Source organism: Diorhabda sublineata, chromosome 1 (assembly GCF_026230105.1).
Source record: "Diorhabda sublineata isolate icDioSubl1.1 chromosome 1, icDioSubl1.1, whole genome shotgun sequence".
Taxonomy (NCBI): Eukaryota; Metazoa; Arthropoda; class Insecta; order Coleoptera; family Chrysomelidae; genus Diorhabda; species Diorhabda sublineata.
The window spans coordinates 14,007,202-14,023,744 of NC_079474.1; the positions used below are offsets into that span (position 1 = coordinate 14,007,202).

Sequence of the window (16,543 nt, forward strand, 5' to 3'; positions counted from 1 at the left end):
CTTTCCGTATTGAATGAGCTAAATAATCGAACTGTAGTGATAACACAAGTTCATCACCTCTGATTAACTTTATAAGTCGTTATCATTGTTAAAATCACTACTGTAAGACCTCTTCAATCGCTTTTGTTGTAACCACTTCCATACTCCCTTCTCGCATCGGTTTTGACCAGCGCTTGATGGGTAGTAAATTTATTTTGCAGCATAACAACAATCCCAAACATTCTCTCAAGCTGTGCAAAGAGTATTTGAAAGAATCGGGATGGTGGAATGTATTAATCACTTGTTGTAAAACAAATTGGACAAGGAAGTCGAAAAGCAGTCCACATCTTCGGAATATCCTGAAAAACGTCCTGGACGACGATAACTTGTAAAAATTGTTACAGAGAATACCAAAATTTTGCATCAAAAACATCGATGAATCAAAAATTTAAATATGTTACAAAATCCATAGAATTTATGAGCAAAAACTTTTGACCGGAAGTGTAGATGAATGTCGAGAGTTCTAAGAAGCGGGTAATTCAAAATTGACTCGTCCTCGTAAACAAGACGCGAATGAAATAACATCAGTTAAGATTATGTCTAGCCACTCTGTAAAATCGTTATCTGAAACTTTATTATTCAATTTAAATATCGTTTAGAATGATTTATTATCAAGTAATTGTTTTAGGTTATAGAAAGTAACTAAAAGTCGTAAATAATGTCGAATTGAGCAAGTTTACATCGGTTGCGGTTCGAGTTTCTTAATAATACAAAATCGAAATGGCGCTACTCGAAGCAAGGCCTTTTAGACCGTTCAAATCTAGCGAAGAGTATCTCTACGCGATGAAAGAAGATTTGGCAGAATGGTTGCAAACTATGTATCCACATCTGAATATAGCTGTCGATAATTTTATGGAAAAATTGGAAACTGGCGTGGCCTTATGTGAGGTGAGTTATAATTTATAACATAATAGAAAAATTTTGGGCGTATAGACGTTGAAATTTTGGACAAAAAGTTTATATCTCGCTTCACTTGATTAGAATAAACAGAATGATGTAAAAATTATTAAAACTGATATTGAAACTAATAAAGGGCCATTCAAACTATCTTGGAAACGTATTTTATTGTACACTCTGTATATATAATTCAATCAGTTAGTACATTTTCAGTCGGGACGTATCAAATGCTAAAACACCATTCAAATTTTTTCTGTTTTCTCAAAATCGATGTAAATAGATGGGAGGGAGGTCAAAAAATACTGCGCTTGACGGTTCAAACAAATCTTCATTTCAAATCTACATAAAAATGCGCAATTTCAATAGGAACCACCTATATAATAAATCAAAATTAATTTTCTGACATATTTATTAATGAAAACTCTTGTTTATAGCTCACATTCTGTTTATATCTTATTTTCGCTGCGATTTATGTCTCTAGATGTTTCTCTTTCTATATTAGTTTCTAATATAGAGGGTGTCTGATAATCCACAAGTGATGGTACTAGGTAAGTTTTCTACTGCTTCCCTTGTAACCTCAATATTTATTTCCCATATATTCCCAACTGCTTAAGCTGTTTTCATTTTTCTAATATCTTAGCAATAAACTAATTTCATATTTATCTTATTCCATACTATTTATTATGAAAAGGTACGAATTCAACTCATTTTGCTACAATTATTTAGCTTAGATCTGGTTTCTTGTTGGATAATATCATGTGTTAAAAACTACCAAAAACCCAAAAAAATGTGCCCATGACCACATTGGTCAAGAAACCGTTGAAGTTTTGATGGAGTGCATTGTGTACTCAAGTTTCATTTAATATGATATGAACATTCATTTGAAATACGTTTGAAGATATCCAAACAATCGTTTGAATTGTGTTTTTTATCCGAGCGAGCTTTTGATCAACATTAAGCAATCACCTTGCATAAAGCTTTTTAATATGTAATCTCTTATCTTTTTTTAAATCTAAAAATAGTTTTATCGTTGTATTTGTTAATTTTTCACGTTTGTATCGTTTTTTTTTTGTTGTTCCAGATAATTTTTTTGCTCAGGTTTTTTTCCAATCCACTGTCTTGACTGTTTATCTCGTTAGATGCAAAAATCTGACTTATTTCGTTTAAACCTCATCAAAAGTATAGTGATAGCTTATTGGGTCATCGACCAAACTAATCATAAACCCAACGATATTCTATAGAGTGAATTTTCGAACTTTTATCCCTTTTCTTTATGTTTCTTTTCTGTTTTTTGCTGTAGTTATGATGAAGTGAATTGTGTACTCAAGTTTCATTTAATATGATATGAACATTCATTTGAAATACGTTTGAAGATATCCAAACAATCGTTTGAATTGTGTTTTTTATCCGAGCGAGCTTTTGATTAACATTAAGCAATCACCTTGCATAAAGCTTTTTAATATGTAATCTCTTATCTTTTTTTAAATCTAAAAATAGTTTTATCAGTTGTATTTCTTTTTTTTTTCACGTTTGTATCGTTTTTTTTTGTTGTTCCACATAATTTTTTTGCTCAGTTTTTTTTCCAATCCACTGTCTTGACTGTTTATCTCGTTAGATGCAAAAATCTGACTTATTTCGTTTAAACCTCATCAAAAGTATAGCGATAGCTTATTGGGTCATCGACCAAACTAATCATAAACCCAACGATATTCTATAGAGTGAATTTTCGAACTTTTATCCCTTTTCTTTATGTTTCTTTTCTGTTTTTTGCTGTAGTTATGATGAAGTGAATTGTGTACTCAAGTTTCATTTAATATGATATGAACATTCATTTGAAATACGTTTGAAGATATCCAAACAATCGTTTGAATTGTGTTTTTTATCCGAGCGAGCTTTTGATCAACATTAAGCAATCACCTTGCATAAAGCTTTTTAATATGTAATCTCTTATCTTTTTTTAAATCTAAAAATAGTTTTATCGTTGTATTTGTTAATTTTCACGTTTGTACAGTTTTTTTTTGTTGTTCCAGATAATTTTTTTGCTCAGTTTTTTTTCCAATCCACTGCCTTGACTGTTTGTCTCGTTAGATGCAAAAATCTGACTTATTTCGTTTAAATCTCATTAAAAGTGTAGTGAAAGCTTATTGGGTCATCGACCAAACTGATCATAAACCCAACGATATTCTATAGAGTGAATTTTCGAACTTTTATCCCTTTTCTTTATGTTTCTTTTCTGTTTTTTGCTGTAGTTATGATGAAGTGAATTGTGTACTCAAGTTTCATTTAATATGATATGAACATTCATTTGAAATACGTTTGAAGATATCCAAACAATCGTTTGAATTGTGTTTTTTATCCGAGCGAGCTTGTGATCAACATTAAGCAATCACCTTGCATAAAGCTTTTTAATATGTAATCTCTTATCTTTTTTTAAATCTAAAAATAGTTTTATCGTTGTATTTGTTATTTTTTCACGTTTGTATCGTTTTTTTTTGTTGTTCCAGATAATTTTTTTGCTCAGTTTTTTTTCCAATCCACTGTCTTGACTGTTTGTCTCGTTAGATGCAAAAATCTGACTTATTTCGTTTAAATCTCATTAAAAGTGTAGTGAAAGCTTATTGGGTCATCGACCAAACTGATCATAAACCCAACGATATTCTATAGAGTGAATTTTCGAACTTTTATCCCTTTTCTTTATGTTTCTTTTCTGTTTTTTGCTGTAGTTATGATGAAGTGAATTGTGTACTCAAGTTTCATTTAATATGATATGAACATTCATTTGAAATACGTTTGAAGATATCCAAACAATCGTTTGAATTGTGTTTTTTATCCGAGCGAGCTTTTGATGAACATTAAGCAATCACCTTGCATAAAGCTTTTTAATATGTAATCTCTTATCTTTTTTTAAATCTAAAAATAGTTTTATCAGTTGTATTTCTTTTTTTTTTCACGTTTGTATCGTTTTTTTTTTGTTGTTCCACATAATTTTTTTGCTCAGTTTTTTTTCCAATCCACTGTCTTGACTGTTTATCTCGTTAGATGCAAAAATCTGACTTATTTCGTTTAAACCTCATCAAAAGTATAGCGATAGCTTATTGGGTCATCGACCAAACTGATCATAAACCCAACGATATTCTATAGAGTGAATTTTCGAACTTTTATCCCTTTTCTTTATGTTTCTTTTCTGTTTTTTGCTGTAGTTATGATGAAGTGAATTGTGTACTCAAGTTTCATTTAATATGATATGAACATTCATTTGAAATACGTTTGAAGATATCCAAACAATCGTTTGAATTGTGTTTTTTATCCGAGCGAGCTTGTGATCAACATTAAGCAATCACCTTGCATAAAGCTTTTTAATATGTAATCTCTTATCTTTTTTTAAATCTAAAAATAGTTTTATCGTTGTATTTGTTATTTTTTCACGTTTGTATCGTTTTTTTTTGTTGTTCCAGATAATTTTTTTGCTCAGTTTTTTTTCCAATCCACTGTCTTGACTGTTTGTCTCGTTAGATGCAAAAATCTGACTTATTTCGTTTAAATCTCATTAAAAGTGTAGTGAAAGCTTATTGGGTCATCGACCAAACTGATCATAAACCCAACGATATTCTATAGAGTGAATTTTCGAACTTTTATCCCTTTTCTTTATGTTTCTTTTCTGTTTTTTGCTGTAGTTATGATGAAGTGAATTGTGTACTCAAGTTTCATTTAATATGATATGAACATTCATTTGAAATACGTTTGAAGATATCCAAACAATCGTTTGAATTGTGTTTTTTATCCGAGCGAGCTTTTGATGAACATTAAGCAATCACCTTGCATAAAGCTTTTTAATATGTAATCTCTTATCTTTTTTTAAATCTAAAAATAGTTTTATCAGTTGTATTTCTTTTTTTTTTCACGTTTGTATCGTTTTTTTTTTGTTGTTCCACATAATTTTTTTGCTCAGTTTTTTTTCCAATCCACTGTCTTGACTGTTTATCTCGTTAGATGCAAAAATCTGACTTATTTCGTTTAAACCTCATCAAAAGTATAGCGATAGCTTATTGGGTCATCGACCAAACTGATCATAAACCCAACGATATTCTATAGAGTGAATTTTCGAACTTTTATCCCTTTTCTTTATGTTTCTTTTCTGTTTTTTGCTGTAGTTATGATGAAGTGAATTGTGTACTCAAGTTTCATTTAATATGATATGAACATTCATTTGAAATACGTTTGAAGATATCCAAACAATCGTTTGAATTGTGTTTTTTATCCGAGCGAGCTTTTGATGAACATTAAGCAATCACCTTGCATAAAGCTTTTTAATATGTAATCTCTTATCTTTTTTTAAATCTAAAAATAGTTTTATCAGTTGTATTTCTTTTTTTTTTCACGTTTGTATCGTTTTTTTTTTGTTGTTCCACATAATTTTTTTGCTCAGTTTTTTTTCCAATCCACTGTCTTGACTGTTTATCTCGTTAGATGCAAAAATCTGACTTATTTCGTTTAAACCTCATCAAAAGTATAGCGATAGCTTATTGGGTCATCGACCAAACTGATCATAAACCCAACGATATTCTATAGAGTGAATTTTCGAACTTTTATCCCTTTTCTTTATGTTTCTTTTCTGTTTTTTGCTGTAGTTATGATGAAGTGAATTGTGTACTCAAGTTTCATTTAATATGATATGAACATTCATTTGAAATACGTTTGAAGATATCCAAACAATCGTTTGAATTGTGTTTTTTATCCGAGCGAGCTTTTGATGAACATTAAGCAATCACCTTGCATAAAGCTTTTTAATATGTAATCTCTTATCTTTTTTTAAATCTAAAAATAGTTTTATCAGTTGTATTTCTTTTTTTTTCACGTTTGTATCGTTTTTTTTTTGTTGTTCCACATAATTTTTTTGCTCAGTTTTTTTTCCAATCCACTGTCTTGACTGTTTATCTCGTTAGATGCAAAAATCTGACTTATTTCGTTTAAACCTCATCAAAAGTATAGCGATAGCTTATTGGGTCATCGACCAAACTGATCATAAACCCAACGATATTCTATAGAGTGAATTTTCGAACTTTTATCCCTTTTCTTTATGTTTCTTTTCTGTTTTTTGCTGTAGTTATGATGAAGTGAATTGTGTACTCAAGTTTCATTTAATATGATATGAACATTCATTTGAAATACGTTTGAAGATATCCAAACAATCGTTTGAATTGTGTTTTTTATCCGAGCGAGCTTTTGATGAACATTAAGCAATCACCTTGCATAAAGCTTTTTAATATGTAATCTCTTATCTTTTTTTAAATCTAAAAATAGTTTTATCAGTTGTATTTCTTTTTTTTTTCACGTTTGTATCGTTTTTTTTTTGTTGTTCCACATAATTTTTTTGCTCAGTTTTTTTTCCAATCCACTGTCTTGACTGTTTATCTCGTTAGATGCAAAAATCTGACTTATTTCGTTTAAACCTCATCAAAAGTATAGCGATAGCTTATTGGGTCATCGACCAAACTGATCATAAACCCAACGATATTCTATAGAGTGAATTTTCGAACTTTTATCCCTTTTCTTTATGTTTCTTTTCTGTTTTTTGCTGTAGTTATGATGAAGTGAATTGTGTACTCAAGTTTCATTTAATATGATATGAACATTCATTTGAAATACGTTTGAAGATATCCAAACAATCGTTTGAATTGTGTTTTTTATCCGAGCGAGCTTTTGATGAACATTAAGCAATCACCTTGCATAAAGCTTTTTAATATGTAATCTCTTATCTTTTTTTAAATCTAAAAATAGTTTTATCAGTTGTATTTCTTTTTTTTTTCACGTTTGTATCGTTTTTTTTTTGTTGTTCCACATAATTTTTTTGCTCAGTTTTTTTTCCAATCCACTGTCTTGACTGTTTATCTCGTTAGATGCAAAAATCTGACTTATTTCGTTTAAACCTCATCAAAAGTATAGCGATAGCTTATTGGGTCATCGACCAAACTGATCATAAACCCAACGATATTCTATAGAGTGAATTTTCGAACTTTTATCCCTTTTCTTTATGTTTCTTTTCTGTTTTTTGCTGTAGTTATGATGAAGTGAATTGTGTACTCAAGTTTCATTTAATATGATATGAACATTCATTTGAAATACGTTTGAAGATATCCAAACAATCGTTTGAATTGTGTTTTTTATCCGAGCGAGCTTTTGATGAACATTAAGCAATCACCTTGCATAAAGCTTTTTAATATGTAATCTCTTATCTTTTTTTAAATCTAAAAATAGTTTTATCAGTTGTATTTCTTTTTTTTTTCACGTTTGTATCGTTTTTTTTTTGTTGTTCCACATAATTTTTTTGCTCAGTTTTTTTTCCAATCCACTGTCTTGACTGTTTATCTCGTTAGATGCAAAAATCTGACTTATTTCGTTTAAACCTCATCAAAAGTATAGCGATAGCTTATTGGGTCATCGACCAAACTGATCATAAACCCAACGATATTCTATAGAGTGAATTTTCGAACTTTTATCCCTTTTCTTTATGTTTCTTTTCTGTTTTTTGCTGTAGTTATGATGAAGTGAATTGTGTACTCAAGTTTCATTTAATATGATATGAACATTCATTTGAAATACGTTTGAAGATATCCAAACAATCGTTTGAATTGTGTTTTTTATCCGAGCGAGCTTTTGATGAACATTAAGCAATCACCTTGCATAAAGCTTTTTAATATGTAATCTCTTATCTTTTTTTAAATCTAAAAATAGTTTTATCAGTTGTATTTCTTTTTTTTTTCACGTTTGTATCGTTTTTTTTTTGTTGTTCCACATAATTTTTTTGCTCAGTTTTTTTTCCAATCCACTGTCTTGACTGTTTATCTCGTTAGATGCAAAAATCTGACTTATTTCGTTTAAACCTCATCAAAAGTATAGCGATAGCTTATTGGGTCATCGACCAAACTGATCATAAACCCAACGATATTCTATAGAGTGAATTTTCGAACTTTTATCCCTTTTCTTTATGTTTCTTTTCTGTTTTTTGCTGTAGTTATGATGAAGTGAATTGTGTACTCAAGTTTCATTTAATATGATATGAACATTCATTTGAAATACGTTTGAAGATATCCAAACAATCGTTTGAATTGTGTTTTTTATCCGAGCGAGCTTTTGATGAACATTAAGCAATCACCTTGCATAAAGCTTTTTAATATGTAATCTCTTATCTTTTTTTAAATCTAAAAATAGTTTTATCAGTTGTATTTCTTTTTTTTTTCACGTTTGTATCGTTTTTTTTTTGTTGTTCCACATAATTTTTTTGCTCAGTTTTTTTTCCAATCCACTGTCTTGACTGTTTATCTCGTTAGATGCAAAAATCTGACTTATTTCGTTTAAACCTCATCAAAAGTATAGCGATAGCTTATTGGGTCATCGACCAAACTGATCATAAACCCAACGATATTCTATAGAGTGAATTTTCGAACTTTTATCCCTTTTCTTTATGTTTCTTTTCTGTTTTTTGCTGTAGTTATGATGAAGTGAATTGTGTACTCAAGTTTCATTTAATATGATATGAACATTCATTTGAAATACGTTTGAAGATATCCAAACAATCGTTTGAATTGTGTTTTTTATCCGAGCGAGCTTTTGATGAACATTAAGCAATCACCTTGCATAAAGCTTTTTAATATGTAATCTCTTATCTTTTTTTAAATCTAAAAATAGTTTTATCAGTTGTATTTCTTTTTTTTTTCACGTTTGTATCGTTTTTTTTTTGTTGTTCCACATAATTTTTTTGCTCAGTTTTTTTTCCAATCCACTGTCTTGACTGTTTATCTCGTTAGATGCAAAAATCTGACTTATTTCGTTTAAACCTCATCAAAAGTATAGCGATAGCTTATTGGGTCATCGACCAAACTGATCATAAACCCAACGATATTCTATAGAGTGAATTTTCGAACTTTTATCCCTTTTCTTTATGTTTCTTTTCTGTTTTTTGCTGTAGTTATGATGAAGTGAATTGTGTACTCAAGTTTCATTTAATATGATATGAACATTCATTTGAAATACGTTTGAAGATATCCAAACAATCGTTTGAATTGTGTTTTTTATCCGAGCGAGCTTTTGATGAACATTAAGCAATCACCTTGCATAAAGCTTTTTAATATGTAATCTCTTATCTTTTTTTAAATCTAAAAATAGTTTTATCAGTTGTATTTCTTTTTTTTTTCACGTTTGTATCGTTTTTTTTTTGTTGTTCCACATAATTTTTTTGCTCAGTTTTTTTTCCAATCCACTGTCTTGACTGTTTATCTCGTTAGATGCAAAAATCTGACTTATTTCGTTTAAACCTCATCAAAAGTATAGCGATAGCTTATTGGGTCATCGACCAAACTGATCATAAACCCAACGATATTCTATAGAGTGAATTTTCGAACTTTTATCCCTTTTCTTTATGTTTCTTTTCTGTTTTTTGCTGTAGTTATGATGAAGTGAATTGTGTACTCAAGTTTCATTTAATATGATATGAACATTCATTTGAAATACGTTTGAAGATATCCAAACAATCGTTTGAATTGTGTTTTTTATCCGAGCGAGCTTGTGATCAACATTAAGCAATCACCTTGCATAAAGCTTTTTAATATGTAATCTCTTATCTTTTTTTAAATCTAAAAATAGTTTTATCGTTGTATTTGTTATTTTTTCACGTTTGTATCGTTTTTTTTTGTTGTTCCAGATAATTTTTTTGCTCAGTTTTTTTTCCAATCCACTGTCTTGACTGTTTGTCTCGTTAGATGCAAAAATCTGACTTATTTCGTTTAAATCTCATTAAAAGTGTAGTGAAAGCTTATTGGGTCATCGACCAAACTGATCATAAACCCAACGATATTCTATAGAGTGAATTTTCGAACTTTTATCCCTTTTCTTTATGTTTCTTTTCTGTTTTTTGCTGTAGTTATGATGAAGTGAATTGTGTACTCAAGTTTCATTTAATATGATATGAACATTCATTTGAAATACGTTTGAAGATATCCAAACAATCGTTTGAATTGTGTTTTTTATCCGAGCGAGCTTTTGATGAACATTAAGCAATCACCTTGCATAAAGCTTTTTAATATGTAATCTCTTATCTTTTTTTAAATCTAAAAATAGTTTTATCAGTTGTATTTCTTTTTTTTTTCACGTTTGTATCGTTTTTTTTTTGTTGTTCCACATAATTTTTTTGCTCAGTTTTTTTTCCAATCCACTGTCTTGACTGTTTATCTCGTTAGATGCAAAAATCTGACTTATTTCGTTTAAACCTCATCAAAAGTATAGCGATAGCTTATTGGGTCATCGACCAAACTGATCATAAACCCAACGATATTCTATAGAGTGAATTTTCGAACTTTTATCCCTTTTCTTTATGTTTCTTTTCTGTTTTTTGCTGTAGTTATGATGAAGTGAATTGTGTACTCAAGTTTCATTTAATATGATATGAACATTCATTTGAAATACGTTTGAAGATATCCAAACAATCGTTTGAATTGTGTTTTTTATCCGAGCGAGCTTTTGATGAACATTAAGCAATCACCTTGCATAAAGCTTTTTAATATGTAATCTCTTATCTTTTTTTAAATCTAAAAATAGTTTTATCAGTTGTATTTCTTTTTTTTTTCACGTTTGTATCGTTTTTTTTTTGTTGTTCCACATAATTTTTTTGCTCAGTTTTTTTTCCAATCCACTGTCTTGACTGTTTATCTCGTTAGATGCAAAAATCTGACTTATTTCGTTTAAACCTCATCAAAAGTATAGCGATAGCTTATTGGGTCATCGACCAAACTGATCATAAACCCAACGATATTCTATAGAGTGAATTTTCGAACTTTTATCCCTTTTCTTTATGTTTGTTTTCTGTTTTTTGCTGTAGTTATGATGAAGTGAATTGTGTACTCAAGTTTCATTTAATATGATATGAACATTCATTTGAAATACGTTTGAAGATATCCAAACAATCGTTTGAATTGTGTTTTTTATCCGAGCGAGCTTTTGATGAACATTAAGCAATCACCTTGCATAAAGCTTTTTAATATGTAATCTCTTATCTTTTTTTAAATCTAAAAATAGTTTTATCAGTTGTATTTCTTTTTTTTTTCACGTTTGTATCGTTTTTTTTTTGTTGTTCCACATAATTTTTTTGCTCAGTTTTTTTTCCAATCCACTGTCTTGACTGTTTATCTCGTTAGATGCAAAAATCTGACTTATTTCGTTTAAACCTCATCAAAAGTATAGCGATAGCTTATTGGGTCATCGACCAAACTGATCATAAACCCAACGATATTCTATAGAGTGAATTTTCGAACTTTTATCCCTTTTCTTTATGTTTCTTTTCTGTTTTTTGCTGTAGTTATGATGAAGTGAATTGTGTACTCAAGTTTCATTTAATATGATATGAACATTCATTTGAAATACGTTTGAAGATATCCAAACAATCGTTTGAATTGTGTTTTTTATCCGAGCGAGCTTTTGATCAACATTAAGCAATCACCTTGCATAAAGCTTTTTAATATGTAATCTCTTATCTTTTTTTAAATCTAAAAATAGTTTTATCGTTGTATTTGTTAATTTTCACGTTTGTACCGTTTTTTTTTGTTGTTCCAGATAATTTTTTTGCTCAGTTTTTTTTCCAATCCACTGCCTTGACTGTTTGTCTCGTTAGATGCAAAAATCTGACTTATTTCGTTTAAACCTCATCAAAAGTATAGCGATAGCTTATTGGGTCATCGACCAAACTAATCATAAACCCAACGATATTCTCCAGAGTGAATTTTCGAACTTTTAACGCTTTTCTTTATGTTTCTTTTTTATTTTTTGTTCAAAAAATTTCTGTTCGATCTAAATTCAAGATATTTCATATAATATATAATCACACCTTCAAAAATATTTTCCTAAGAAGAATGTCCTAAACCTAAAACAATGTGCCCATGATCTAATTGGTCGAAAAACCGGTTTTTGCTGTAGTTTTGATAAAGTGAATTGTGTATTCAAGTTTCATTTACAATGATGTGAACATTCATTCGGAATACGTTTGAAGATATCCAAGTTTGAATTGAATTTTTTATCCGAGCGAGCTTTTGATCAACATTAAGTACCTTGCACAAACCTTTTTCATATGTAATCCCCTCTTCTTATTTCTTGGACTCTACTTATTTTTTTAAATCTAAAAATAGTTTCATCATTTGTATTTGTTTTTTTTTCACGTTTGTATCGTTTTTTTTGTTGTTCCACATAATTTTTTTGCTCAGTTTTTTTTCCAATCCACTGTCTTGACTGTTTGTCTCGTTAGATGCAAAAATCTGACTTATTTCGTTTAAATCTCATCAAAAGTGTAATGAAAGCCATTGGGTCATCGACCAAACTGATTATAAACCTAACGATATTCTTTAGAGTGAATTTTCGATCTTTTATCCCTTTTATTTATGTTTCTTTATGATTTATTTGTTAAAAAAATTCCTATTCGATCTAAATTCAAGGTATTTTATATAATATATAAAATCACACCTTCAAAAACATATCCCTAAGAAGAATGTCCTTTGTGATTGTGAAGAGATTGACTTGACCGTGGAGTGCTAACACTTTCACTGATTGGTGATTCCTTATATGGCGGTCTGGATCTTACACATATTCAGCCCACCTTGACATGAGCCGTGTAGCATGCCGATATTAAGTTTACAAATGCTAATGATCGATCATTTAGTACAGTAGAATTATATACACCGTTAGTCGATTTATAATAATTGTTCCACATTGTTACTATCTCCCTTCCAGTTGAAGCTACACTTTGCTTAATTTAATTTTGTCTCTGAACTATGATAGCGCATTGGTCATGCGTGCCGACAGTTGTAGCTGCTACCCATTCATAAACAGAAAACAACGACAAATCTTGGACGTTTAAACCAAAAGGTTGATGAAAGCTAGAGGATCAGCGATAGCAAAGACTTAAGAAGATACATAAGAGAATTAATGACTAAGTTTTTACGAAGAAGAAAACAATACTGTGAAGTTGTTTTCTCTATGTATTGAAGCCTCCACTTCGCGACGTCTTGAATCTCCCCCTACCTTGTTTTATGTAATTTTTGTGTTTCTTATTGAGTGTTCTGTAGACGCTGTTTCTTTTCCACGTTCTCCTGCGTCTGGCCGCATTTTACCATAACCTCAACGCATAAGCAATAACTGAAAAAACCGAGAGACAGATGCCCAGACAGAGGGCAGTAGCATCACCACTAATATAGTCATTAGTAGTCGAAATGCATGATGATGTCTTATGAAATCAAATGCAACCTATCCTGATGATCTAGTACTTTTAAATAACCCTCAGAATGAACGGTGTTGAACTAGCCCTTAAGCCAGATATGAAATATCTCGGGAATCTCGAATCGAATTGATTTATATAACTGCCGCAGATTGGTCCACCTATCATAGCCTATGCAGCTAACATATAGTGGTTAAGAACAAAAACCATTATTGGGTAATAACCCTAGATCAACTGCAAAGGGCGGTTATGATACAATTATGTCCCACGGCAGCGCTAATCGTACAAGTCATTTTAGATTGAAGACTTCAATAGAAAGTAAAGCAATAAAGGAATAGAACATGAAGCCTGGAGACCTGACTAGACATCTCAGCATTCTTCAAAATGTAAAATGGACAAGTAGGGCAGTAGAAGAGCAGTCCTTCGATAACTTCGCTGATATAAAGTAGAGTCAAAGCTAATATGGAACTGCACCCAATCGTGGAACTCGTAGGAAATAAACAATAAAGTTAATTCAAAGCGGGTACCTGGCCACGCGGGAGTGCACAAAACCACAACCTTTTATTGGTCATAAAAAAGTGACGAAACGAAAATAAAATGGAAACATATCTGAAACAATCGAAGAGATTTCTGTCTTATTCTATCAATTGGTCGGAAGGACTCTTCCATTGAGTGAAGATGAGCTGTGCTTATTGGAAACTGACCGGTGAGTCTAAATAACTTCCTGTCAGTTCTTATCGTAGGGCAGTAGAAAAGCAGTCCTTCGATAACTTCGCTGATATAAAGTAGAGTCAAAGTTAATATGGAACTGCACCCAATCGTGGAACTCGTAGGAAATAAACAATAAAGTTAATTCAAAGCGGGTACCTGGCCACGCGGGAGTGCACAAAACCACAACCTTTTATTGGTCATAAAAAAGTGACGAAACGAAAATAAAATGGAAACATATCTGAAACAATCGAAGAGATTTCTGTCTTATTCTATCAATTGGTCGGAGAGGACTCTTCCATTGAGTGAAGATGAGCTGTGCTTACTGGAAACTGACCGGTGAGTCTAAATAACTTCCTGTCAGTTCTTATCGTAGGGCAGTAGAAGAGCAGTCCTTCGATAACTTCGCTGATATAAAGTAGAGTCAAAGCTAATATGGAACTGCACCCAATCGTGGAACTCGTAGGAAATAAACAATAAAGTTAATTCAAAGCGGGTACCTGGCCACGCGGGAGTGCACAAAACCACAACCTTTTATTGGTCATAAAAAAGTGACGAAACGAAAATAAAATGGAAACATATCTGAAACAATCGAAGAGATTTCTGTCTTATTCTATCAATTGGTCGGAGAGGACTCTTCCATTGAGTGAAGATGAGCTGTGCTTACTGGAAACTGACCGGTGAGTCTGAATAACTTCCTGTCAGTTCTTATCGTTTCTGTAAGTAACTAAAGAACACCAACACCTTCCTTTGAGGGCGAGGCTATCCATAATTAAAGGTTGCGGTATTTACATTCAATTTTGAAAGCATAAGCTCTATAGCTTCCAGATAGTAGCTCACTTTGCAAAATCGTTAAAGAGAAGTATTATCTTTTTATTCGTCTTTAAAGACAGATTTCGAATGCTTGTAATATTTGGTTCATATCTTTGGTGAAGGTCCAGGACTCAAATCAACAGAACGGGATAAAGAAAACGTAGCATCTCAGCATTTTTATTTAAAAAAAATGTGATTTTTGATAAAGACACATTTATTTTCTGGTTTGACTGTGACTGGAGATAAAATTCACGAAGGTATCATCTGCATATTAGATGTTGGCCCTTTTCTGTCTCCGCTGAATATCCTGAATACAAGCTGAAGATTCTAAGGTTTGTCCAATTATTCCCAGGTGTTAATTCCTGTTTCTTTAAGCATCTTCTTCATATTGAGTGCGCTTATGGAATTGATTGAAATTAACGGAAATATATTGTAATTTCGTAAACGTGTAATTCTTGAGAAGGTGATGTAAAACGTGAAAAAGATAGGATGTGGATTATTTCGACTGTACTATAAAAGTTATTGACGATTAAATTAATTCTATTCGATGCGGTTTGAAATATTGGGAAGAATGATTCACCGGATTCTAGACAAATGTTTTGCCTGAATGAACGTACTTGAGATTTCGTAATAATTATTGTGAATGCCACAGAATGTTTTCGATTTATTCCAATTGTTAATATTTTATAATATAGTTTTATTATTCTGAATCAATTTTATTTATATTTCATTACGAAATTCAAACAGCAAATTTATCTTTTATCAGATTTTATTAAATTGATATCGATGAACTTTATCTAATGAAATAATTCAAAGTGTATTTTGAAAGTGATTTTACGAACAAATTTATCTACTTTTGAATGAGGAGTCATTCGGATTCGATAGATATCATGGCCGAATTTGTAAATTTTTCTTGTGTAATATTAATGATCAATAATTTTTTAATTTATCTTTTAATATCTTTCCATTTGATACTGCAGTTGCGATGGAATTCGTACATTAAGCAGAATGTTGAGTAGAACTCAAATGATAAAGTAAATCATTTGCCTTTTTTTGTAAGCTTCGAAATGGGTGATTCAGGATCAAAAATCCCTAGCAAGTGTTGTTGCTGATTCTTTCAAATATTTTAAAATTATCTTTGGAATGTTTTCTAAAACTATCTAAGCCTTAAACGAATTCCGTTTTTTTGAATTTAGAATTTTGAGGCATTAGACATCAATAATTTATAATGATATTTTTTTTTCGTACCTGATAATACAATTAAAAATGATTTATGTGCTGATTTTCCCTCAGTTTTAACATTTATTCAATTTGTTATTAGAAAACGTGATTTGATAGCAAAATATTGCTTTTTTCTCATAATATCGATTAATTGTAAACATTAAACGGACATATCAATCCTAGTACACGAGGTTTTTGTTTAAATAACAAACTAAGTATAAAATAAGACTATTTTGAAAGTTGTTATAAATCCATCTTTTAGACACACCCCGTATATATTTCGCAATTACGATGAACCTTATTAAGATAACAAACGTGTCTCCATATTAATGATTAATTTAAATTTTAAATATTAAAATGTTTTGTTACTATGACAGTTATGATTGATAATATTGTTTTTATTTTATTTTATTAATTAATTTCAAGTCAATTATTTGTTTTGAATTGTCTTTTTATCGTATCTTTATGTGATAATCTGAAAAGAATCGACGAATAAAAGCAAAATAAACGAAAATAAAACTTAAACAACCGTTTAATACCTTTACTATAATATTTGGACAGGGCATGGACTTCTATTCGCAGTTTCGTTTGAATTTCGGTATTCGCAATATT

The 16,543-nt window shown here is 30.6% G+C and overlaps 1 protein-coding gene across 1 annotated transcript in view; it reads left to right on the top strand.

Moving 5' to 3' along the window:
• LOC130449345 (GAS2-like protein pickled eggs) overlaps positions 1 to 16,543 on the top strand; it is a 97,092-nt gene that overhangs the window by 21,334 nt on the left and 59,215 nt on the right. Inside the window, exon 2 of the mRNA XM_056787117.1 lies at positions 668 to 927. Within this exon, the coding sequence (XP_056643095.1) occupies positions 760 to 927 (168 nt within the window). The 5' untranslated portion in view covers positions 668 to 759. The remainder of the gene's footprint in view (positions 1 to 667; positions 928 to 16,543) is intronic.